Consider the following 26,738-nt stretch of genomic DNA (forward strand, 5'->3'; position numbering starts at 1 on the left):
ACAACATTTTTTGTTTTATTATGTGGTGCATAAATAAACAAATTTTTCGTGGCTCCAACTCTTGAACATGCAACGTACAGTTGACCGTGAGAAAAGCAAGCTTCCTCTTATATTAACTCCACACACCTGGAGCGTTTGTCCTTGGGCTTTGTTGACGGTCATAGCAAAAGATAGCCGAACAGGAAATTGAAGACGTTGGTATTAATGGGATGCGCGGTATTAGTACAATTTCACCTTTTGCTTTGCCAGTGAGAATTGTAGCTTGAATTAAATTTGGCATCAATTTCTTCACTGAAAGTCTCGTCCCATTACAAAGTTTCGGTGCATTAAGATTTCGAAGAAGTATAATCGATGAACCAACTTTCAAATTCAAATTATGCGGTGGCATGCCTGGTGGTTCCAAAGAATTTAAAAATTCAACCGGATAATTGACTGCGTCTTCATCATTCATAGCAGTATCAATGGATTTATACGTTTCCGAATTACCTGGCAATTTTTCCTGGATGTGGAAATTGATTTCATTGACATTGACATTTTTTGGTGCTAAAATTGCATGTTCTCGTAACCAATCATGGTTCTTATAATTTTGAGAAATATTTGGAAAAACGCGATCAATGAGTTATTCTTTTGATGATACAATTATTGAAAAATTATTCGGTAACGTGATAAACCCATTTTGATCACTTGCCATTTTTCCATCGCCAATCTTCAGCAATTGCTTTGAAAACTCACGTGCTGAAGAATCATTTTGAAGACGCACACGCATATTGGTCGTCAACGAAAGCATTTGTACGTGTGCCCACAAAAATAAACTTTTCAAACATGCATTAATTTCATCAGCTGGTGTTGATCTCGGAATAACATGCAACGTTTGACGAAAATCAAAAGATAACAATATTCCACCAGTGTTGTCATTGACAGCTTGAATCACTGTGTCATATACATATTTTTGTTGATCATTTAATTGTGGAGTATACGTTTGTACGAACGCACGCAATTCATTACGATCGAATTGCAGTTCGCGTTGCAATTCTCGTTCAAATAAATCATGCATTGGACGATTTGGTGGAGTCAATCCTAATTGCCCTAATGCCTTATTTGCAATCGTAAGGCACAAATCTTCGATCATTACCAAGGCTTCATTATACATTTCCAATGTCAGCAGCAATGCAGGATCATTGGAACGATGTCGAAGTCGAATCAAAATGTCTTCAGCCATGAAATCTTTGTATTTATTCCACAATTCCCCTGGATTTGATGGAAAACATGTTGATATTATGATCGCAAATGATACGAAACATACGAAATGATACGAAACAAATGACATGAAACATACGAATTTGAATTGGTGGAGAAACAATTGATGCATCACGAAGCGTAGCATCCCAATGCGTATCATCTTCCAGCAAATGCAAGTATTGACATGCTTCACGGTATGTTGCGCACAATTGACCATTAACAGTTCGTAAATGTTGGAATGATTGAGGTCCATGTACAGTGGCGTGCACAAATGAGTACATAATTCATTTCTTTACTTTTTTGAACGATAAAATAAGTAATAACAAAGAAAATAAAACCAAATTTTTTTTCGTGTATTCGTTGTTCCATTCTAAATAATACAAAAAAAAATTTAAAACATAAAGCAACAAATTCAGAGAGAAAAAAAACCATAACAAAAATAACTCGCATGTACTCAATTTTGCACTTTTGTATGTAGTCAGCATAAAACCAGTTTATACCATTAGTTTTGAATTGTTTGCTATCGTCTTCGACCAGTAATGCAAATTTATGAGTAAAAACGTGTGATTAGTAATAAATAAAGTGTTATATCAAGTGTACCGCTATAATATTCTGTATTAAAAAAAAATGAAAAAGTTATCGCGTGATGTGGAGAATAATGTAGTTTCCTTAACAAATAATGGTGCTTCACCTGGGGAAATAGTCAAGGAGTTAAATATTAGTCAATCTGTGGTCATTCGCGTTCAAAAATGACGACATATTGCTCCCAAGGAGCAAACCAGAGGCCGCCGCAAACTGTTGACCGGCGCGGATGCACGTCTTATGATGGCAGAAATGAGGAAGAAGAAGACCATTACACCGAAAAATACTTTAGTTGCCAAAAATAAGCACGTTAGTAAATGGACAGCACGACGAGCGCTCCACAACATTGGCTATATTTCAGCCGTTAAAAAAAATAAACCTGCATTGTCCAAAAAGGACCAAAAGGCGCGAATGAAATTTGCAAGAGAGCGTAAAAATTGGACTATAAATGATTGGCAACGAGTTATTTGGTCAGATGAATCAAAATTTAATCTGTTCTGTTCGAAAAATACGACGTTGAAATTTTTTTGTTGTTTTACTACTCTTTGTTCGGCATTCGCAGCAGTGTAGTAAACACGTTGGCCGTTTTCAAGATGAACTGCCAAATGTACAACAACCGGATGTCTGTCATGAATTGGAAACAATAAAATACGCCATACAGCTTCATTCGTACTAATATAGCGCCCCATTTGGTACTGCAAAATTTCGTCATGATTATTCTCAGGAGCCACTCCAAAAACAGCCATATAGCTGCCCTTATTCACATACTTACAAATATATTTGATTAATTTTACCGAATTGCAATATTCTACATTGATGTGAGCGTTGAACATTTTTGACAGCATCGGTGAGTACGGAACTATACACCGGTTATCGATTTCAACATCTTGATTTTTAATTTTAATTACAGTTGATTTACCGTTGTCTTCAGTTGATCGTCGACGATACTGTGGATATCCATCATCTCCTGTAATTGTTTCAGCAATCAATTGCTTTGGAAAACGTTTCGAACATATACCATCAATCATACAAAGTGAATTTCGATTAATATCACCACAGGGACCGTGAATCATTTTTTTCGTGACAACTTCGAATAATCCTTGGTCGATGGTTTGATCTGGAATTTCGGCCGATATGACGGTATCAATCATATTAGGGGTTATTTTGTTTACGCACCAAATCAAAATATGTGCGTGAGGTAAGTCTCTTTTTTGCCACTCTATGGTATACATAAAGCACCGCACTTCTCCAAATACACGGAGGTTTACAATCAGATCCATTAATTTTTTCAATTTTTGTTGGAATACATGGGCAGTTATGTCATGCCGATCTTTTGGCACCTGACCATCAAGTAAACAATCAGACACATCGACCCACTTCGGGTTGCACGTAATTGTTATGAATAGATCCAGTCGTCCATAATTTCGTACATATGTCATCGCATCTTGCGTATATTCATGCATATGACGTGGGCTACCAACATATGACGATGGTAAAATTGTTAAACGGCCGATATCATTCACATTTACATCATTGATTATTGCGTCACGCAAATGTATGTATTCCTCTGATCTTAATCGGGCTTGATTGTATCGGATGAAATTTAATCGCTCACTTTCAATTTTGGCGTACATATCGACGATATATTGATGCGAAAGTTGATTGCATCGCAAAATAAAATTTGTTTCTTGAGGGCGAATCATCAATCGGTGCGAATAAAAATTCATCGCACTGACTTTTTTGTTGATTCTTGACCTGTATTGCAAAAATTAATTAGCGAATGAAAATGATTTATAAATCATATTTAGCACATTCGCGTAAATTGCGGGAATTCCCGTCATTCATGTTTCCTTCAATAAAACAATTGCGGGAATTCCCGCGCTATTTGAATAGGACTTTTCTACCGTCAAAAATGGTTCACTTCTTATCACTGCACATTTTTAGTGTTGGTAAAGTCGTGAACTACCATCCCTGACAGGCCAACCGCAATTCAAACAAATTTAATTTGGGGAATCCCCATTCAAAGTTAACGTGCCAGTCATTTGTGCTTTGTTGAGGGGAAGTTTCAATAAAACGAAATGCGGGAAATCCCGACAAAAGTGCATAGGAAATTCATGTGGTAATGGCGAGAATTCCCTAATTTGTTCAGACTGTTTAAAAAAATTAACCTGTAGAAAAAAAGCGGGAATTCATGCTCTTCAATTTTGTATAGAAAAATTAAGTGATTATCTGGCAGCCACCCGCTAAATTCAAATGAACGCGAACGTGTTAAACAAAATAAAATGTATATGTACCAGTTGTTGGATTTATCATTGGTATGTTGATGTGATAGCCATCGTCCCCTCTCCAAAACAAAATGGGGTATTGCAATGCATCATAACAGCGATGGAGTTCTGAAATACGTTGTAAATTCTCATTTCTACGATACAAAACAATATCTCGTGACTGAAACTGTTCGCCAACTACAACAATGGCTACTTCATCAATCGTCGGTGGATTGAATCGTCTGGTGTGCTCCCCAATTGGTGTTTTATCGGCTTTTATTATGATTTTGTGGCCATCGGAGGGCATCCGTTCGAGTGCCACTTTAAACAATTTCACCAATTCATTGTGTTGATGAAAAAATGTTTGCAATTCATTCATGATTGATCTTCTCGTATTCGTCGAAATTGCATAGCGCTTATTTAATTCACGATTCTCACCATCAATGAAATATATTTGCAAAAATGTATGATCACCATCTGGTAATGGTAGCAAAGACCCAGCTCTATGGTATATTTGACCAATTCATTGTGTTGATGAAAAAATGTTTGCAATTCATTCATGATTGATCTTCTCGTATTCGTCGAAATTGCACAGCGCTTATTTAGTTCACGATTCTCACCATCAATGAAATATATTTGCAAAAATGTATGATCACCATGTGGTAATTGTAGCAAAGATCCAGCTCTATGGTATATTTGACCTTGAATCTGTAACGGTCGAGAAATATATATAGATGATAACGGATCTTAATTTCTAAAAACATCGAACACAGGGACACATTAAATTAAAAATGATATTGCTAATTCCACACGAAGAAATCACCTTAAACGTCGGCATAATTCCATCTTTTATAATATTTGTAGCTCCAAAAGATGTCATTTGAAAGCATGAATTGTATTTTTGAATATTTAAAAGGAAATGCTTTTTCGAATTATCCAAGTGAGTTCTCTGTCTGTGTCGTTGTGTTTCCATTTCATTTCGTCGAACACAATCTTCTTCACTTTGTGATCTTCGATTTAACGCTGTAGCATTTGATTGACGTGAACGTCTGCCAATGTTTGGTCGTCTTGAACGTGGCATTCTTTCAGTAGAGTGTATGACTAATTGAATGTAAAAGCAATACATTGAAAATTATTTCTAATTCATTTAATTCAAACTTCAATGTGTGTGCGTGGAAATATGAATTCACATTCACTCACACTGGACATAACCTCAATTGTACAAATAAAGAAAACACTCACCGGAAAATGAGATCAAATTAAAATTGTGAAAATTAAGTAACGCTTGGCAATTGAACTATATATATAAAAATGAAGCAATTAAAATACAATTAAAAAAGAAACACATGGTTAACACTCACCAAAAGTATGTTTGTTCAAAATGAGAGCAAGATATAAAAGAACTCAAAGCACATAAGAAAACTGTCAACTGAATTCCAATGACAGCAAATTAATATTCTGTTCGCAAAAAGAGTACGATGTAAAATTGATAAATCGTATTGAAAATACTTGATTTTGGTACAGTGTATTTACTCACAAAAAATGTCAAGCTCAGGAAAGGCTGCACCGATTCCAAACAAACTTCACACAAACCACCTCCTTATAGGTAGGAACGAACTCTAAAATTTTTGTGTCAATCGATTCGGCGGTTCTTGAGTTATAAGATTACCAAGGAAATGTAACTTCTTTTTATATATATAGATTAGCACTGCGCAGGCACACAAAACCGAAACAGGCACTAATACAATACACATAATAAATTAAATACTAAAACTTACAATTTTTTGGTTTGCTGCTCTTGAAATATATGTTGATGTTGAAATGTTGCCGCTGACTATTGCTGGATGCTAATGTACTCTACAATGTTAATAAAATAATTAAATAAATATAAATCAAAATAACAATAAAATCATTCGACTTACCTTTATGTTTTATGAACGCAAATGACGCGCGTTTTTCAATAATTTTTTATTTCCCTTTATGGGATATTTTTTGGCACCAATGACAATTACGTTTTCTCTTTCACACTCATTTAATAAGAACAAGAAATGAGATAACTAGTTTTGTTCTGTTTGGGAAATTCGAAATGTATTAACCCTAGTATGATTAATTCGACTTTTGAGAAACATATTTCTAAGCATTTTAGAGGAATTATTTTTTCATCGCATTAGGGTTAAAAAACAAAACAAGCCAAACGTGTGCGTTGATGTTAGTAATTAAAGAAACATGAGGGGAAAGTGGTTAGGCCTGGCTGGCAGGGAAAATGCGTAAATATGTATGTAAAAACGCTAAAAAAGCTACCACAAATCACAAACTAATACACAAATACTCTGATGAATGTACTTACATCCAATGCTGAGGGCTCCCATACAAAAAACACCAATTCACACAAAATTCAAGACACAGAAAACGCACAGAAACGAAAACACCAAAAAACAGAAAAACAACAAACACAGAAAACACTGAGACTCTATGAGAGTCAGCACCCACGCTAACAATGTGGGTAAACCACGTAAGCCCCAAAAACACTACCTAACACACGCCTACACACAAAAACTACTGTGCTCGAAAACACCGGTGCTCAAAAACACCTGCGCTCAAAAACACCTATGCTCGAAAACACCTATGCTCGAAAACACCTGTGCTCAAAAAAAAAAACAAACGAAAAACAAATTACGTCACACAAAAAAACACTTGCTCAAACAAATTTTCTCTTCACAAAAACAAATTCAAATTTCTAAAAATACACTCAACTATACGTACATAAACAAACACCTACCGCAATGTAAAAATTTTCAAAAGCCAGCTATGATACGCACACACAAAACTACAAATGAGAAAATAGACATACAATCATACATATATTCAAACACTTGCAGTAATGTAAAAATATACAAAGCCAACTACAGAAAAAGTATACACGTACTGACAAACTTTATTCATACACACAACCGAACATGTATTGAAAATTGCATATTTTTATGAAAATACACACATATATACACACACGTATAAATGAATATTCACCCTGCCAGCCAGAAGTGCCGCAAAAACTGGTTAAACCGAAACTTTTGAAACCCTCTAAACACGTCAAAAAAGTGGTGAGTTTTCCATAGGCTAGCATAGCTGGTGGTGTATTTTTTACCACTTTCCCCCCACACGTACGTATACATGTGATCATACGTCTCAGTTGCGCTCATTTAGCAGCGTCATATAAATTATACACATAAAAATATAGCTGAACTGCTCTAATATCCCTAATCGTCAGCTGATGCAGGGTTGCATTTTTTTATTCCTATATTTAAATTTTCTTAAAATTTCAAACCAAAATTTTTTTAATTTTAAAATTATTTAATTAATGTTTATTTATTTATTCATATATATTTACATTTAATTTCAATATACTTAAAGTACAAAATAGTATTTATAAAAAGTAAAATAAAATAAGATATCTGAAAATAGGTAAATAAAAGAAACAGATTATTAATATCTGAAAAAAATATTAGGGAAAAATATTATTAATACCTGAAAATTAATTAATTAAAGAAAAATAATAATAATATCTGAAAATAAAAAATAATTATATGATAAAAGGTTAATTAAATAAAAAATCTTATAATATCTGAAAAAGAGAAGGTTGATAATAGATGAAGAATATATTAATTAAATAAAAATAGTTAACATATTATAATAATAATTATAGTTTTTATAATTGTAATTTGGTGAATATGATAAAATCACGACGCAATCTGAAAAAAGAAATTACGAAATTAATAAAAAAGTATACAGCAAAAATATATTTCTTTACACTAGATTTCTTTTAATATTGTTTTTGCACTGCGCAGGCACACAAAACCGCTTATATATTCCTTTAATTTTTGCACTGCGCAGGCCGCATGAAACACATTTCTTTTTATACAATATTAGCACTGCGCAGGCACACAAAACCGAAACAGGCACTAATACAATACACATAATAAATTAAATACTAAATTTTTTGGTTTGCTGCTCTTGAAATATATGTTGATGTTGAAATGTTGCCGCTGACTATTGCTGGATGCTAATGTACTCTACAATGTTAATAAAATAATTAAATAAATATAAATCAAAATAACAATAAAATCATTCGACTTACCTTTATGTTTTATGAACGCAAATGACGCGCGTTTTTCAATAATTTTTTATTTCCCTTTATGGGATATTTTTTGGCACCAATGACAATTACGTTTTCTCTTTCACACTCATTTAATAAGAACAAGAAATGAGATAACTAGTTTTGTTCTGTTTGGGAAATTCGAAATGTATTAACCCTAGTATGATTAATTCGACTTTTGAGAAACATATTTCTAAGCATTTTAGAGGAATTATTTTTTCATCGCATTAGGGTTAAAAAACAAAACAACCCAAACGTGTGCGTTGGTGTTAGTAATTAAAGAAACATGAGGGGAAAGTGGTTAGGCCTGGCTGGCAGGGCAAATGCGTAAATATGTATGTAAAAACGCTAAAAAAACTACCACGAATCACAAACTAATACACAAATACTCTGATGAATGTACTTACATCCAATGCTGAGGGCTCCCATACAAAAAAAAACCAATTCGCAAAAAATTCAAGACACAGAAAACGCACAGACACGAAAACACGTCTGAACACTCTGAAATTCTACAATCAGCATTAACCCCAGGGTCCGTAAAGACCCTTAAACCTCCAGGAAGACCCCGAACCACACCATTGGTGGCGTAAGGCTCCTGGAGTAAGGTAATGCCACACCCCCCTCAATCATACAACCCCCCAACTCACACATAACGGCATACGACCCCTGACAATTAAGCTGAAAAATCCCTCCCATCAGTGTCTGGCAAGGGCGCGCTCAACAACGCCGCAGTATATCGGGCAGATAGCTGACATCATAAGATGCCCAGCTGGCCTACCCTTAAATGCACAGTTGCGACAATGGGGTGCATTGCCACAACCGGCAGCTCCATGTCCTTCTTGACCGCACCGCCTACAAACATCTGATTTGGCCCTACACTCAGCCACTCTATGGTCAAAACCCATACACCGGAAGCAGCCAGCAACTGGGCTATCCGGTCGAACCCTGAAGGAGAACCACTTTATGTAGCACCTTCCCGCCTCCAAGGGGCGGACATTAATTTGTCCGACCCCTCAATGACAACGTTGGTGCTACCATCAGCGGCCACCTTCCAGGGCCGACTGACCATCCGCACATCTGACTTTCGTGCCTCAGGGAGGACATCAGCCCTCCCTCAAGGTTCAACCGAAAGAGCTCCTCCATGAAGTCATCATGGGAGATTTCGGTGTGAACCCCCTGAACCACAACCCGCGGACCCTACTTCCGGATTCGCCACCTTTTCCCTCTCTAAAACAGAGGGGGTGCGAATAACCACCCCACCACCCTTAATCGGCTTCACCTCGTGTACTCGCACTCCGAGGGAAGTTCCCACCTCCTTCACGACCTTCTTAATCACCTCCTTAGACTCAGCCGGAGCCAACTCAGCCGGAGCCAAACCCACTACCGACCTCTTCGTTTGGGAAATAGATCCCCCACAACCCCCCCTGAGAGCGTCAACCTGACCGCGAAAATGAGCATTCTCGGTTACTACCGTCATCAGGAGTGCCTCATACCTCGAGGCAAGCTCCATCAGCCCCTTCGCAGTCGTAACCTCAAAGTTTTTGTCACCAAAAACAACTCCACTGAGCTCAGCTGTTACCGCCTTCATAGCAGCAACATAGCTGACAGCACCTCCCCCAACAAAAATATCCTCTTTCCCACCCTCCTTAACAGCGCTAACAGGACACTCCTTAGCAGAAGTTCCCTTCACAAGGTTCTTCCCCTTAGTCCTTGCTACACCTCCACGCTTGCTAACAACAGGGTGGACAACCACTTCTTCAGTGGTGTCACCCATATCACCGCAACTACTCATATCCCCTAACATCACCAACGATGGCGAACCTATCCTTACCTTCCTATGCGGCGGAGACCCAACCGAAGGTCCAGTACCCTCATCACCACGAGGTCTCCACTGCTAACGCAAGCTCTTTCTCCTCATTCCCAGCAGGGTGTTTAGCCCTTCTCCTTCGTGAGGGAAGCATTTCTACTTCCGGCCTTTCACCAGGCAGGCTGATCCGCCGGCAAAACACTGGCACAGAAGCCACTCAACCAGATAAGACTTGGAACAGCTGCTCTCAAGACATGGAACTGGTCACCCAATAAACCGCCGGACAGAACAAAGTCCCCGAACGGCTCCAAGCCAACCGATGTGGAGCTGAACCAAATCGCACTGTAGGTCTAAGGTTAACAGCTACGAACGCAGTCTAAACAAAAATCAGCACCTTCAACACTCGGACAGACACCGGTACCCTTTGAGCAAAACCTGCCCAATCCCCCCGGAAACAAGTGGCAACTCAGTACCAGACACTCAACACAACACTCACTGGTAGAAAAACCAAAAAACAGAAAAACAACAAACACAGAAAACACTGAGACTCTATGAGAGTCAGCACCCACGCTAACAATGTGGGTAAACCACGTAAGCCCCAAAAGGCATTACCTAACACACGCCTACACACAAAAACTACTGTGCTCGAAAACACCTGTGCTCAAAAACACCTGCGCTCAAAAACACCTGTGCTCGAAAACACCTATGCTCGAAAACACCTGTGCTCAAAAACACCTGTGTTCAAAAAAAAAAACGAAAAACAAATTACGTCACACAAAAAAACACTTGCTCAAACAAATTTTCTCTTCACAAAAACAAATTCAAATTCCCAAAAATACACTCAACTACACGTACATAAACAAACACCTGCCGCAATGTAAAAATTTTCAAAAGCCAGCTATGATACGCACACACAAAACTACAAATGAGAAAATAGACATACAATCATACATATATTCAAACACTTGCAGTAATGTAAAAATATACAAAGCCAACTACAGAAAAAGTGTACACGTACTGACAAACTTTATTCATACACAGAACCGAACATGTATTGAAAATTGAATATTTTTATGAAAATACACACATATATACACACACGTATAAATGAATATACACCCTGCCAGCCAGAAGTGCCGCAAAAACTGGTTAAACCGAAGCTTTTGAAACCCTCTAAACACGTCAAAAAAGTGGTGAGTTTTCCATAGGCTAGCATAGCTGGTGGTGTATTTTTTTACCACTTTCCGCCCACACGTACGTATACATGTGATCATACGTCTCAGTTGCGCTCTTTCAGCAGCGTCATATAAATTATACACATAAAAATATAGCTGAACTGCTCTAATATCCCTAATCGTCAGCTGATGCAGGGTTGCATTTTTTTATTCCTATATTTAAATTTTCTTAAAATTTCAAACCAAAATGGTTTTAATTTTAAAATTATTTAATTAATGTTTATTTATTTATCGATACTAATATTATAAAGCTGAAGAGTTTGTTTGTTTGAACGCGCTAATCTCCGGAACTACTGGTTCAAATTGAATAATTCTTTTTGTGTTGGATAGTCCATTTATCGAGGAATGCTATAGGCTATATAGCTGCGACCAAAAGGTAAATGTGTAAAAAACGGGGAAATTATTTATCTTTGAGGGTTTCTGTTCCTTGCGCTGCGAAAGCGGTTCAAGATACACAAAAGTTATGTATGAAAGAATTATTTCTCTTTTAATGATCTAAAAGAAAGTCCGTGAGTACCGTTTTTGTGATAACTAATTTGGTCGAAATTATTTGTTAGAGTTGTATTAACATAATAATATTAATCTTTATCCAATATAGTATAATTGTGAAATTGCTAGAATTTATATTTTATATTCCTGTTGTTAACTGCCGCCCAGTACCTGAAAAATGGACAGAATCTGTATCAGAAATAGAAGATGAACCCTCTGCGAGGACTTTCTAAAAAGATGAAATATGACAAATATGACAAGTGCTCTGGGAGAGTGAAGATGGGCTAGATTTTGATGATGGTAATAGTCTATCTGAGTCAGATTATGCTAAACATGGAAGATATTTGGTCTTAGCTGGATATTATGATATTTTATATACAGTTATTATACATTTTATGATGATATAATATATATATATATATATATATATATATATATATATATATATATATATCAGCTAGTATATATATATATATATATATATACTAGCTGACCCGGCGAACTTCGCCCCGCCCAATTTTTATTTGAAATAGTTAAAACGCTTTTTGAACTCTGTTCAAGGCCATTTATTTGTATGGAATGTTAATATATTCAGGGAATAACGTCTCTGATCAATTTAAATATTTTTGGCGAAGTTCGTTCTTTGTTTTGTTGTGTAGTGTGTAAACAAATAAAGAAGATGGCTCTCCAATACGCTAACATGACACATACATACCTATGTATGTACATATGAAACTGTAAAATTTTGAACTTAAACGATAAATCGGTTTGAATCATTCGAATTCTTAGAATGAACATTTCCTCACTTTTAGATTTGCTTTGTTGTAGTAAACTATTCACTACAGTGAAATTATTATTTATGAATAAAGACTTTATATTTAATAAATTTTAGCTAAAAGAAACGTTTGGACTTTTAATACAACAGCATCTGCTTCTATAGCGCCATCTAGCCTAATACAGCGCACTTATTTAATTACCTTACAACGTCAGACGTTAGTATCACAAATAAGTGTCAATAAATGTATTCTGATGTAGCGCCATCTGCTGCAATAGCACATATTGCTCTAAATTTAACTCCAAATGTACTCCATACTTATGTTGTGCTTAAGATAAAACAGGAAAATAGTGTTTTACAGTTCATACTTAGGTTATGCTTAAGCACTGAAAATGAGAGGCTTAAGCAATGCTTAAATAACAGCTGAATTTTGTTTTGAATTTGCTTTGAATTTTCAGCGACATCTTTCAATAACAGCTTATACTTTTCCTTCAGTACCCATAGGTGCTCCGACTCGCTAGTGATGAAATTTGGGGTTCTTTTGTTGTTTTCATCAATTTTTGATATATGTCCAGGATACGGACATATGATACTTTTTATCCCGTTCGACAGCGTTCCTCTGTGACTTGACATGAGACGTTAGTCACTATAAAACGTGGTATAACAAAAAAGAATCAGACTTGGAATAACAAAACGCAAATGACAGCTATGTAATTGACGTAAAATGACAGCTATGTAATGACGTATGGATGGCAATTTGATATTTGTAAGAAATCAATATTAAAACTATTTCTATTAAATAAATAATTAACAAGTGGATTGAAGTGAAGTGAAGTTTAATTAATAATGCCGCGACCAAGACGATCGAATCTTTCCCGACAAAGCCGTAATGCAAGAAGAATACAAAATACTGCAAATGAAAGGACTGAAGAAGAACAAGAAATTGCACGTGAACAGCGCCGCAATAGTATGGCTCGACTTCGTGCTTCTCAATCACGAGAGCAAAGTGAAGCAGCCCGTGAAACAGCTCGGTTGGCAATGCAGAATCGTCGAGCGAACAACAGAAGTCAACAAATAGATAATTTGCGACGCAGAACAAGATATTTAGCTGATTTGAATCGGGCTGCGTTTCGATACGATTGCAACAATGATTACAGCTTGCATCCTAGCGTTTGCATTGGGCAAATGGACGTTGTTTGCGAGTATTGTGGTGCATTAAAGTTTTCCGGAGAAACGCCTGGATTATGCTGCGTTAATGGTAAAGTGAAATTGCCAGTGTTGACTCCGCCACATGAGCCATTGTATTCATTGCTTTGCGGCGAAACACAAGAATCACGCTACTTTCTTGCAAATACTCGAAAATACAATAGTTGTTTCCAAATGACGTCATTTGGGGTAGACATTATCGAAGAAGGAGGTTTTAATCCGACATTTAAGGTATTTATTTTTGTACTTACATAGAATGTAGTTAAAGAATAACTTAGTTTATCTATTGGTATGTATTATACTACTCTCCTACAGAAAAAGTGTTTATAACCCAGTTAATACTGTCTGGTTTTTATTTTGTAGATACAAGGACAGATTCACCATCGAATTGGAACATTACTACCTTTCGACGATACACAAAATAAATTTTTACAAATATATTTCATGGGCAACATGGAAGAACAACTTGATCGACGCCTAGGGATCAATGCAGGAATGAAGCGAGCAATTCTTCAAGACTTGCAGTGTCTGCTTCATGAACATCATGCGTTGGTCAGGTTGTTTAAGAGTGCTTTAGAGCGCATGCCAAATGATGACTATAAAGTTGTCATCAAAGCAGATAAACGACCATCTGGAACACACGAACGCACATTTAATGCTCCAACAGTAGACGAAGTTGCCATCCTGATTGTTGGTGAACAATTGGAAAAACGCGATATTGTGCTTACACGTCGCGATACTGGGCAACTGCAACAAATATCGGAAACTCATCGATCATATGACGCATTGCAATACCCACTGATGTTTTGGCAAGGAGAAGATGGATATTATTTTAATATTAAAATGATAAATCCATTGAATGGTAAAGTATCAGTATCTTAATAATGGTTAATGTCTGTATTATTTGCCTTTGAAATGGTTAATTATCAAATTTTTAATTTCAGGTGAAGAAACTACAAAGAAAGTTAGCTCAATGAATTATTATGCATATCGTTTGATGATTCGTCAAAATGCTGACAACTATTTGCTGCGATTTCGTCGATTGTTTCAGCAGTATTGCGTTGACATGTATGTAAAAATAGAAACGGAACGTTTAACATTTATTAGGTTGAACCAAGCCAAACTGCGTTCTGAGGAGTACATCCATTTACGTGGTGCAGTTAGTACTGAAGGAAATGCAGCTAATATTGGTCGATTAACTATTCTGCCGGCGACGTACATTGGTAGCCCACGTCATATGCATGAATATGCACAAGATGCAATGACATATGTTCGTCATTACGGCCGGCCAGATCTCTTTATTACTTTTACCTGTAATCCAAAATTGATAGAAATTACTCAATTGCTGCTTCCCGGACAAACATCAAATGATAGACACGACATCACAGCACGTATATTCAGGCAAAAAATTCGGTCCCTGATGAACTTTATTGTTAAACAACGCGTCTTTGGAGATACTCGATGCTGGATGTATTCAATCGAATGGCAAAAGCGAGGCCTGCCGCACGCACACATTCTTATTTGGTTAGTGGAAAGAATTCAGCCTGACCAAATAGATGATATCATATGTGCCGAGATTCCTGATCATGAAGTCGATCCAGACCTACATGATGTTGTTACTACTAATATGATTCATGGACCGTGTGGTGCCATCAACCCCCAATCACCTTGCATGGTCGATGGAAAGTGCTCTAAACGATATCCACGGAAATTAACGGCGGAGACTGTCACTGGCAACGATGGGTATCCGCTGTATCGGCGTCGATCACCAGATGACAACGGTCGAACTGTCACAACGAAAGTGAAAAGAATGGATTTCGTTGTCGACAACAGTTGGATTGTTCCATATTCGCCACTTATTTCTAAAACGTTCAAGACACATTGAACGAAAGGCAGTGATATGGCGGTTTTTGGATTGCAATCCTCGAATACCAACGATGAAATTTCACGCTATCAAGTTGGTCGTTATGTGAACTGTAATGAAGCGATTTGGCGTATATTCGCATTTCCCATTCACGAACGTCATCCTACTGTTATACATTTGGCGGTGCATCTAGAGAATGGTCAACGAGTATATTTCACGGCTTCGAATGCTACGCAACGTGCTGAAACACCTCCAGCAACTACATTGACCAGTTTTTTTTGCAATCTGCCAAAGCGATCAGTTTGCACGAACTTTGATTTACTCGGAGATGCCACGTTATTATACTTGGAATGCTTCATCCAAGAATTTTCAAAGACGGAAGCAAGGTGATGCGGTTTCTGGGTATCCAGATGTGCGTTCTACTGATGCTCTTGGTCGTATGTATACAGTTCATCCAAAGAATGATGAATGTTTCTATTTGCGGTTGTTGCTGGTAAATGTGCGTGGACCAACTTCATTTGAGACACTACGAACTGTTAATGGTGTAATATTCCCAACATATCGTGCTGCATGTGAAGAATTGAACTTATTAGAAAACGATACCCATTGGGATACGACAATCGCTGAAGCCATTATCTCTGCATCTCCAAGTCAGATACGCACATTATTCGCTATCATAATTTCGACATGTTTTCCATCAAACCCATGTAACCTGTGGCACAAATACAAGGATAGTATGTCAGAAGATATGTTACATCAAAGTCGTGTCAGTTCCAGAAATCACGATATTGAGATGAATGAGGAGATACATAATCGTGCTTTACTCTTGATCGAAGATATGTGTTACCTCATGTGCGGTAATTTATTAATCAGGTTAGGAATGCCAGCGCCAAATCGTGAAATGAATGACGCATTTAATCGAGAATTGGAACGGGAACGTGAATATGATCACCAGGAATTAGATTTAGTAGTTCAAAGGAATGTACCCCTGTTGAATTACCAACAAAAGAAAGTTTATGATACTTTAATGAAGGCAATCGCTGATGAAAATGGTGGTTTATATTTCCTAGATGCCCCTGGTGGAACTGGCAAGACATTCCTTATGTCATTAGTTTTAGCAACTGTTCGGGCGAGATCCAACATAGCGGTTGCAGTTGCTTCTTCTGGAATAGCAGCCACATTGTTAGAAGGATGCCGTACGGCTCATTCAGCATTCAAATTACCGTTAAATCTTCAAACTATTGAAGAACCAATGTGTAATATGGCAAAACACTCAGCAATGGCCAAAGTTTTAGCGACATCGAAAATCATCATCTGGGACGAATGCACAATGGCGCATAAACGTGCATTAGAAGCACTTAACCGAACATTAAAAGATTTACGCAATGACTCGAGATGTTTTGGAGGAGCAATGATTTTACTGTCTGGCGATTTCCGCCAAATACTGCCAGTAATTCCAAGATCTACGGCTGCCGACGAAATAAACGCTTGCCTCAAATCGTCAAATCTATGGCGCTATGTGAAGAAACTGCAGCTGACAACAAACATGAGAGTTACATTGCTTAATGATACATCTGCTGAAGATTTCTCGGAGCAATTGCTGACTATCGGTAATGGTCAAGTACCTGTCGATGAATCGAGCGGATTAATATCATTTCCAAATAATTTCTGTAATTTTGTCTCATCAAAAGACGAACTTATCAACAATGTATTTCCAAATATTATTTCTAACTACAAAAATAATGAATGGTTGAGTGAGCGAGCAATTTTAGCGGCTAAGAATAAAGATGTAGATGACCTGAACTACATAATTCAAAATAAGATCATTGGAACAATGCATTCATTCAAATCTATTGACTGCGTCACAAATGAAGATGAAGCCATCAACTATCCAATTGAATTTTTAAACTCTTTGGACGTGCCTGGCTTACCACCGCACAATTTACGCCTAAACGTTGGCTCCGTAGTAATCATGCTTCGAAACATAAACCAACCAAAACTGTGCAACGGTACGCGTTTGGTGGTTAGTAAATTGATGAACAATGTAATTTACGCTACGATAATGATAGGAAAATTCAAAGGTGAGGAAGTTCTCATTCCGAGGATCCCGATGATCCCAACCGATATGCCGTTTGAATTTAAAAGACTTCAATTTCCGATACTTCTTGCATTTGCCGTGACAATCAACAAATCACAAGGCCAATCCTTAAAAGTTTGTGGTTTAAATCTAGAACATTCATGTTTTTCCCATGGTCAATTATACGTGGCATGTTCACGGGTCGGAAGACCATCTGCGTTGTTTGTTTTTGCGCCTGATAATAAAACAAAAAATGTCGTGTATCACAAGGTGCTTAAGTGAAGAGCAACCTATGTACTAAAATACAGAAATAATAATGAATGATTAATGTAGTTATTTAATTTTATTTTGTATTTTTTCGAATAAAATAAAAAAAAACTGCTTATTTATTGCCATTAAGGCGGAACAAAGTTCGCCGGGTCAGCTAGTAATTTAAATATTTCAAACATATTTTTATGAATGATATTTGTAAAACATATGTTGCCCATAACGTTGCCATATATCATAATAAAATTTTATAGAAATTAAGCATTGACTGTGAAACGCAAACGACTACTCAGTTTGCAACAATACTTAGCTAAGATTTTATTTAGACACAACTTAAGTATGGACTGTGAAACCGGGCATTAGCCATACAAAATTCTATACCTAAATGCCCATAACGATGCCATATATCATAATAAAATTTTATAGAAATTAAGCATTGACTGTGAAACGCAAACGACTACTCAGTTTGCAACAATACTTAGCAAAGTTTTTATTTAGGCACAACTTAAGTATGTACTGTGAAACCGGGCATTAGCCATACAAAATTCTATACCTAAATGCAAATAAATGAAATTTTTTTTGCATTTAGGAAATACATGCAGAAATCAACTCTGCGATTTCCTAAATTCCTCTGAAATCTCCCAAATTCGAGGAAGATTTACTGGAAAAGAGTGGCAGCATTGCTTATTTGTCTGACCATACATATGTACATAACTTTATTTATTTCACGGATTGTATGTGATTTTTTCTTAAATTTAGAATATTGGAAGTCATAGATTCGTATAATATAAACTTCAAACAACGCATTTTCATTTAATGTTTTTAGCAAGTGGCAGCTTTTGTTATGACAGCCTAAATCCATGAAAATTTAGAAAGAAATATAGCGCCATCTACTGTAACATAGCGCACTTAGCGCCACCAACTGGTGGATAGCTCTTTGCTAATAATAAAGAAATAATTTGCAATAAATAAATAATGCGACTATAAGGAGAGTTATAAACTATCCTATCTTTCAAGTTGGACCAACCTGCACACAGTGTTAAAAATTTCATTAAAATCGGTTCAGTAGTTTAGGAGTCCATCGAAAACAAACAACGTGACACGTGATTTTTATATATTCAGACTAGCTGACCCGGCGAACTTCGCCCCGCCCAATTTTTATTTGAAATAGTTAAAACGCTTTTTGAACTCTGTTTAAGGCCATTTATTTGTATGGAATGTTAATATATTCAGGGAATAACGTCTCTGATCAATATAAATATTTTTGGCGAAGTTCGTTCTTTGTTTTGTTGCGTAGCGTGTAAACAAATAAAGAAGATGGCTCTCCAACACGCTAACATGACACATACATACCTATGTATGTACATATGAAACTGTAAAATTTTGAACTTAAACGATAAATCGGATTGAATCAATCGAATTCTCAGAATGAACATTTCCTCACTTTTAGATTTGCTATGTTGTAGTAAACTATTCACTACAGTGAAATTATTATTTATGAATAAAGACGGAAACCTTAGTATATACATATGTGGTATAAAAATCCACGGGATTGAGATTTGAACTTGAGGTCAAAATTTTTAAAATTATTGATGAAAATTTTCGTAGAGTTGATAATAAGCACAAATTTTCATAAAATTTGTTTTAACAAATAAGTTAATTACAAAATTATTAGTTGATAACATGTAACATTTAATTTTATAATCTTAGGAAAGATAATTCTTAATTTTTAATAGTAGTATTTATTTTTTTGAATTATAAACATTTTAATTTAACTTAGCACTAATTGGTGCACAATATTTTTGGTTAACCTGTCTCGAGCTAACACAAATAGATTTGATGGTTTTCCCACACGTGAGCATGCAACATATAATTGCCCATGGGAAAAACATGGATTATCCAAATCTAACCCACAAATGGACATTGTTTGGCCTTGAGACTTATTAATGGATATGGCAAAAGCTAAACGAATAGGAAACTGTAGTCTTCTTAATGGTATCGTAGATTCTGACGGTATCATTGGAATACGGAGCAACAGGACCACTTCTCCTTTAAACTTTCCAGTCAAAATGGTTGCTTCAAGAATATTCCCTGTTAACTTTTTGATGACCAAACGTGTACCGTTACATAACCGAGGGGGATTCAAATTACGCAGAAGAATAATAATTGAACCAATCTTCAACCGAAGAATATGTGGTGGCATTCCGGGTATATCTTGAGAGTTTAAAAATTCAGTTGGAAAATTTACACTTTCATTTTCATCGACAACAGTATCGATTGATTTAAAAGACATCAGATCGATTCAATTTTTGTGTGAACAACAGTGCAGAAATTATCTGGCAGTTTAATGCATTGCGTGTTTGGTTGCCGTTCTATTGTACCGTTCCCAATATCTAGCAATTGTTCCGAAAATATATGTGCTAATGGATCATTAAGTAAATGTACGCGCATGTTTATAGTCAATCGAAGTGTTTTAACATTTCTCCATAAAAATGATTTTTTTAAACATGCGTTAATCTCATCGGCGAAAGTAGAGCGAGGTATGACCGGCAACGTCTGTCGGAAATCACCAGATAGCAATATGACAGCACCTCCAAAAAGTTTATTATTGCCGTTCAAATCTTGCATAGTTCGGTGCAATGCCTCGAGTGAATATTTGTGAGCCATTGTGCACTCATCACAAATAATGATAGAACTTCTTTGCAACACTGCAGCTATTGCGCTATTTTTTTTTTATGTTACATATTGCGTTTGGGTTGCTATGAATTTGTAATGGCAACTTAAATGCTGAATGTGCCGTTCGCCCACCATCTAGCATAGTAGCCGCAATGCCTGATGATGTAACTGCCAATGCGATTTTCAGTTGTGACCGTATCTTGGCAAGAATCAACGATATTAAAAATGTCTTACCGGTTCCACCTGGTGCGTCCAAGAAGAAAAAGCCGCCTTGTTTAGCAGCAACAGTCAGCATAATCTGATTATAAATAATTTTTTGTTCAGCTGTCAATAATGGCTCACTGTTCGCGATAATTGTAGCTAAACTACCATGGTCATATTGTTTTTCTCGTTGTAAATCGGTGTTAATTAAGTCGGTGGTCGGACGATCAGGTGATGGCATACCATAATAATTTAGTGGTGAATTTGAAATTAAAATACATAAATCCTCGATCAACACTAACGTTTCATTATACATCACTGGCGTGTAATCTATGTTTGGGCATTGCTCTGTTTGTCTAATTCGGTGCAATATGTCTTCCGTCATACAATTTTTATATTTCTCCCACAAAGTGGTTGCTTGTGATGGATAACACGTCGTCAAAATAATTGCAAACAGGTGACGAATGTTATTTGGCGTTGATGTGAACGCAGCATCGGCAAGTGTTACGTCCCAATGGTTATCGTCTTCTAGCAATTGCAGTTCGCGACATGCATCTTGATATGTATTAAATACTCGGGCATTAACTGTTCGCAAAAATTTGAAAGACGTTGGTCCGGGAACATTCACCAATAACAAACGTAAATAGAAGCATTCACTTTGTTTTGGATGTACAGTGTAAAGTCGTCCCAATGTCTTAGCTTTGAATATGCCTGTAATAGAAGGATGTGGTTTTCCTTGTTTCCGTGGCTCCCATCTTTTACCTGATTTGTTCCATGGAAAATAGCGTGGAACATCAGTGTATAGTAGCGTCTTTGCGAATTGGCCTAAAATACCAAGTTTTTGACACAATGTAAAAACTTCAGTTAGTGTCGTTTTTGGAGCCTCAACCTCTCTTTGGAGAACATTTTCTTCAGTGAAGTATACACTCTGACCGTTTTCAAGATGCACTGCTAAATGCTGGACTGAAGGGTATCTTTCATATATGGGAAAGCTAAGAGTATGCCAAATTGCTTCGTTGCTGCTGATGTATCTACCCATTTGGTATCGTGTTATTTCATCATTCTTATTTAGGTTTTATAATTCAATTACGGCCAAGTCACTACCTTTGTTGACATATTTACATATGTACTTAATTGATTTTACGGAACTGCAAAGCTCGACATTGATATGAGCCTTAAACGTTTTTGAAAGTAATGGTGAATATGGTCCACCCACTGATTGCCAATTTCTACTTGATTTGTATTATTTGATTGCCGGATTGTGAATGTATGGCCACCATTCGCAACATTTCTGCGGCGATACATAGGATAACCGTCAGTATCCGTGATTGTATCATTCGTATAATTCTTTGGGAAATGCTTCTTACATTTTCCATGCATGGCGATGCCATGTTAAAAGTACCGCACGGTCCGTGGATCATTTGATTGGTAACAACATCAAACAATTCTCGATCAATTGATGGGTCTGAAATTTCGGCTAAAATTATTTGATCAATTTCTTCTGGACGGATTTTATCTTTAAGCCAAACTAAAATGTGGGCATGAGGCAAACCTCGCTTTTGTCACTCAATAGAATAAAGCCAACAACGTGTGTTGCCGAAAACTGAATATTTAACAAAGAAATCAATTAAGGATTTCAGTTTTTGTTTGAACACACGCGCAGTTATATCATGTCGATGTATTGCTTGTTGTCCTGGTAATAATAACGTTTGTATATCCTCCCAATTCGGATTACATGTAAAAGTTATAAACAAATCTGGACGACCGTAATTACGTACGTAAGTCATCGCATCCTGTATGTATTCCTGCATGTTCCGTGGACTACCGATGTAGCTTGAAGGTAAAATGAAAGCATTACCGATGTCATTGGGGTTTAAATTTCCATCGATGTTTCCGACAATAGCATCTCGTAAGTGAATATATTCTTCTGATCGTAATTTCTGCTGGTTGTATCGAATGAATCGCAAGCGTTCGCTTTCGGTCTTAGCATACATATCCACAATGTATTGATGGAATAGCTGACGATATCGAAGAATATAGTTATCCTGATTATTCCTAATCATTAATCGGCTTGCGTAGTAGTTCATTAAACTTACTTTTTTATCTCTTGTATTACCTAAACAGAATAATAAAGAAATTAAATAAGAAATTAAAAGCAATACATACATATATAAGAAATTAAATAGTTAATTGTCAAATTTACCAGTATTTGGATCACATTGTTTGATGTTAAGGTGATATTCATCCTGTCCTTGCCAAAATATTAATGGATATTGGAGTGCGTCTTATGAACAGTGCAGATCCGAAATCGTACTAATAGTGTTGTCCCGCCGTGTAATTTTTATAGCTCTACTAGCTGACCCGGCGAACTTTGTTCCGCCTTAATGGTAATAAATAAGCAGTTTTTTTTTATTTTATTCGAAAAAATTCAAAATAAAATTAAATAACTACATTAATCATTCATTATTATTTCTGTATTTTAGTACATAGGTTGCTCTTCACTTAAGCACCTTGTGATACACGACATTTTTATACTCTCGCAACCTGTTGCACAGAGTATCATAGTTTTGTTCACATAACGGTTGTTTGTGTCACAAAGAAATATAAGAGTTAGATATGGGGTTATATATACATAAATGATCAGGATGACGAGTAGATTTGAAATCCGGATGTCTGTCCGTCCGTCTGTCCGTCTGTCCGTGCAAGCGATAACTTGAGTAAAAATTAAGATATCTTAATGAAACTTGGAACACATGTTCCTTGGCACCCTGAGGAGGTTGCTTTCGAAAATGGCCAAAATCGGTCCACTGCCACGCCCACAAAATGGAGGAAACCGAAAACCTATACAGTGTCATAACTAAGCCATAAATAAAGTTATGAAAATGAAATTTGGAACATAGGATCCCATTAGGGAGGGGCACATTTGGATGTAATTTTTTTGGAAAAGTGGGCGTGACCCCGCCCTCAAATAAGTTTTTTGTATATAACTCGCAAACCAATAAAGCTATATAAGCCAAACTTTCTGCAGTCGTTTCTTTTAGCCATTTCCTTATACAGTCCAAAAATGAAAGAAATCGGATAATAACCACGCCCACCTCCCATACAAAGGTTAGGTTGAAAATTACGAAAAGTGGGTTAACACCCTAACGAAAAACGTCAGAAACACCAAATTTTACATAAGAAATGGCAGAAGAAAGCTGCACTGAGATTTTTTTACAAAATGGAAAATGGGCGTGGCGTCGCCCACTTATGGGTCAAAAACCATATCTCAAGAACTATTCGACCGATTTCAATGAAATTCGGTATATAACACTTTCTTGACACCCTGATGACACGGGTGGAATATGGGCGAAATCGGTTCACAACTACGTCTACTTCCCATATAACCCAATTTTGAATTCCATCTGATTCGTTCACTTTATAATGTATTCATAAGGAACCAATGAAGCTAGCGGAATAAAACTTTACACAAATACTGTATTTGAGCTGTGACATCACTTGTGGAAAAATTGTCAAAATCGGACCATGACTTTTCAAGGCCCCTGATATCAAACATGAAGAACTCAGTGCTAAGGTTAATTTTTCACCGAAAATATAGGTAAATCCCTCAGATATTTTAATGTAATTCATTCCCTCTGAATTTTTTTCTTATAACAGTTTCTCTCTGTACCTGAAATGGTAAAAATCGGGTCATAACTTCCCCCAGATCCTATATACCTAATTATAAGTAATATTAAATTAAGTGATCGTATAGTCTTCGATACATTGTATCTTGGTGGTGAAAACGAGTGAAATCGGTTTAGGAATTACCTCAGTCCCCATATACTATTTATGATGATTTTCGTTATTCTATTGAACTTTATGCCGAATATATGGGTCGAATTGTGTTGTCTTTATAAAATTACATTAATAAATTGCGAGAGTATAAAATGTTCGGTTACACCCGAACTTAGCCCTTCCTTACTTGTTTGTTTTATTATCAGGCGCAAAAACAAACAACGCAGATGGTCTTCCGACCCGTGAACATGCCACGTATAATTGACCATGGGAAAAACATGAATGTTCTAGATTTAAACCACAAACTTTTAAGTATTGGCCTTGTGATTTGTTGATTGAAATTGAAGTCTTTTAAATTCAAACGGCATATCGGTTGGGATCATCGGGATCCTCGGAATGAGAACTTCCTCACCTTTGAATTTTCCTATCATTATCATAGCGTAAATTACATTGTTCATCAATTTACTAACCACCAAACGCGTACCGTTGCACAGTTTTGGTTGGTTTATGTTTCGAAGCATGATTACTACGGAGCCAACCTTTAGGCGTAAATTGTGCGGTGGTAAGCCAGGCACGTCCAAAGAGTTTAAAAATTCAATTGGATAGTTGGTGGCTTCATCTTCATTTGTGACGCAGTCAATAGATTTGAATGAATGCATTGTTCCAATGATCTTATTTTGAATTATGTAGTTCAGGTCATCTACATCTTTATTCTTAGCCGCTAAAATTGCTCGCTCACTCAACCATTCATTATTTTTGTAGTTAGAAATAATATTTGGAAATACATTGTTGATAAGTTCGTCTTTTGATGAGACAAAATTACAGAAATTATTTGGAAATGATATTAATCCGCTCGATTCATCGACAGGTACTTGACCATTACCGATAGTCAGCAATTGCTCCGAGAAATCTTCAGCAGATGTATCATTAAGCAATGTAACTCTCATGTTTGTTGTCAGCTGCAGTTTCTTCACATAGCGCCATAGATTTGACGATTTGAGGCAAGCGTTTATTTCGTCGGCAGCCGTAGATCTTGGAATTAGTGGCAGTATTTGGCGGAAATCGCCAGACAGTAAAATCATTGCTCCTCCAAAACATCGCGAGTCATTGCGTAAATCTTTTAATGTTCGGTTAAGTGCTTCTAATGCACGTTTATGCGCCATTGTGCATTCGTCCCAGACGATGATTTTCGATGTCGCTAAAACTTTGGCCATTGCTGAGTGTTTTGCCATATTACACATTGGTTCTTCAATAGTTTGAAGATTTAACGGTAATTTGAATGCTGAATGAGCCGTACGGCATCCTTCTAACAATGTGGCTGCTATTCCAGAAGAAGCAACTGCAACCGCTATGTTGGATCTCGCCCGAACAGTTGCTAAAACTAATGACATAAGGAATGTCTTGCCAGTTCCACCAGGGGCATCTAGGAAATATAAACCACCATTTTCATCAGCGATTGCCTTCATTAAAGTATCATAAACTTTCTTTTGTTGGTAATTCAACAGGGGTACATTCCTTTGAACTACTAAATCTAATTCCTGGTGATCATATTCACGTTCCCGTTCCAATTCTCGATTAAATGCGTCATTCATTTCACGATTTGGCGCTGGCATTCCTAACCTGATTAATAAATTACCGCACATGAGGTAACACATATCTTCGATCAAGAGTAAAGCACGATTATGTATCTCCTCATTCATCTCAATATCGTGATTTCTGGAACTGACACGACTTTGATGTAACATATCTTCTGACATACTATCCTTGTATTTGTGCCACAGGTTACATGGGTTTGATGGAAAACATGTCGAAATTATGATAGCGAATAATGTGCGTATCTGACTTGGAGATGCAGAGATAATGGCTTCAGCGATTGTCGTATCCCAATGGGTATCGTTTTCTAATAAGTTCAATTCTTCACATGCAGCACGATATGTTGGGAATATTACACCATTAACAGTTCGTAGTGTCTCAAATGAAGTTGGCCCACGCACATTTACCAGCAACAACCGCAAATAGAAACATTCATCATTCTTTGGATGAACTGTATACATACGACCAAGAGCATCAGTAGAACGCACATCTGGATACCCAGAAACCGCATCACCTTGCTTCCGTCTTTGAAA

At 36.7% G+C, this 26,738-nt stretch overlaps 3 protein-coding genes across 6 annotated transcripts; 1 reads left to right on the forward strand and 2 right to left on the reverse strand.

Moving 5' to 3' along the window:
• Positions 1–1,571: 1,571 nt before the first annotated feature.
• On the reverse strand, positions 1,572–5,961 carry LOC128923523 (uncharacterized). 4 transcript variants are annotated; one of them, XM_054235784.1, is made up of 5 exons: positions 5,623–5,854; positions 5,447–5,543; positions 5,328–5,382; positions 4,909–5,186; positions 1,572–4,793 (listed from the first exon to the last, which is right to left on the reverse strand). In XM_054235784.1, the coding sequence occupies exon 5, from the start codon at positions 3,546–3,548 to the stop codon at positions 2,172–2,174; it is 1,377 nt and encodes a 458-aa protein (XP_054091759.1). In that variant the 5' UTR covers positions 3,549–4,793; positions 4,909–5,186; positions 5,328–5,382; positions 5,447–5,543; positions 5,623–5,854; the 3' UTR covers positions 1,572–2,171. The 4 variants fall into 4 exon arrangements, with proteins under 4 accessions (XP_054091759.1, XP_054091762.1, XP_054091760.1 ...); XM_054235787.1 differs by having other exon boundaries at positions 1,572–3,576; positions 4,116–5,186; XM_054235785.1 differs by having other exon boundaries at positions 1,572–5,186.
• Positions 5,962–15,942: 9,981 nt separating this feature from the next.
• On the forward strand, positions 15,943–21,083 carry LOC128923508 (uncharacterized). The gene is made up of 2 exons (XM_054235767.1): positions 15,943–17,695; positions 20,959–21,083. The coding sequence occupies exons 1-2, from the start codon at positions 15,943–15,945 to the stop codon at positions 21,081–21,083; spliced, it is 1,878 nt and encodes a 625-aa protein (XP_054091742.1).
• A 1,844-nt stretch (positions 21,084–22,927) lies between these two features.
• Positions 22,928–26,369, reverse strand: LOC128923509 (ATP-dependent DNA helicase pif1-like). The gene is made up of 2 exons (XM_054235768.1): positions 25,083–26,369; positions 22,928–22,951 (listed from the first exon to the last, which is right to left on the reverse strand). Exons 1-2 carry the CDS (start codon positions 26,367–26,369, stop codon positions 22,928–22,930), a joined length of 1,311 nt encoding a protein of 436 aa, XP_054091743.1.
• Between the last annotated feature and the right edge of the window lie 369 nt (positions 26,370–26,738).

This window comes from Zeugodacus cucurbitae, chromosome Y (genome assembly GCF_028554725.1).
Source record: "Zeugodacus cucurbitae isolate PBARC_wt_2022May chromosome Y, idZeuCucr1.2, whole genome shotgun sequence".
NCBI classification, from domain to species: Eukaryota; Metazoa; Arthropoda; class Insecta; order Diptera; family Tephritidae; genus Zeugodacus; species Zeugodacus cucurbitae.

What these genes read in the sequence shown, in the direction of transcription:
- LOC128923523 (XM_054235786.1), bottom strand. Translation starts at nt 3,548, where the DNA reads ATGAATTTTTATTCGCACCGATTGATGATTCGCCCTCAAGAAACAAAT.
- LOC128923508 (XM_054235767.1), top strand. Translation starts at nt 15,943, where the DNA reads ATGCCACGTTATTATACTTGGAATGCTTCATCCAAGAATTTTCAAAGA. An exon ending in AATGATAGGAAAATTCAAAG is followed by an intron (nt 17,696 to 20,958) that starts GTGAGGAAGTTC and finishes TTTTTTGTTCAG; the next exon opens with CTGTCAATAATGGCTCACTG.
- LOC128923509 (XM_054235768.1), bottom strand. Translation starts at nt 26,369, where the DNA reads ATGTCAGAAGATATGTTACATCAAAGTCGTGTCAGTTCCAGAAATCAC. An exon ending in GCAACGGTACGCGTTTGGTG is followed by an intron (nt 22,952 to 25,082) that starts GTTAGTAAATTG and finishes TATTCTGTTTAG; the next exon opens with GTAATACAAGAGATAAAAAA.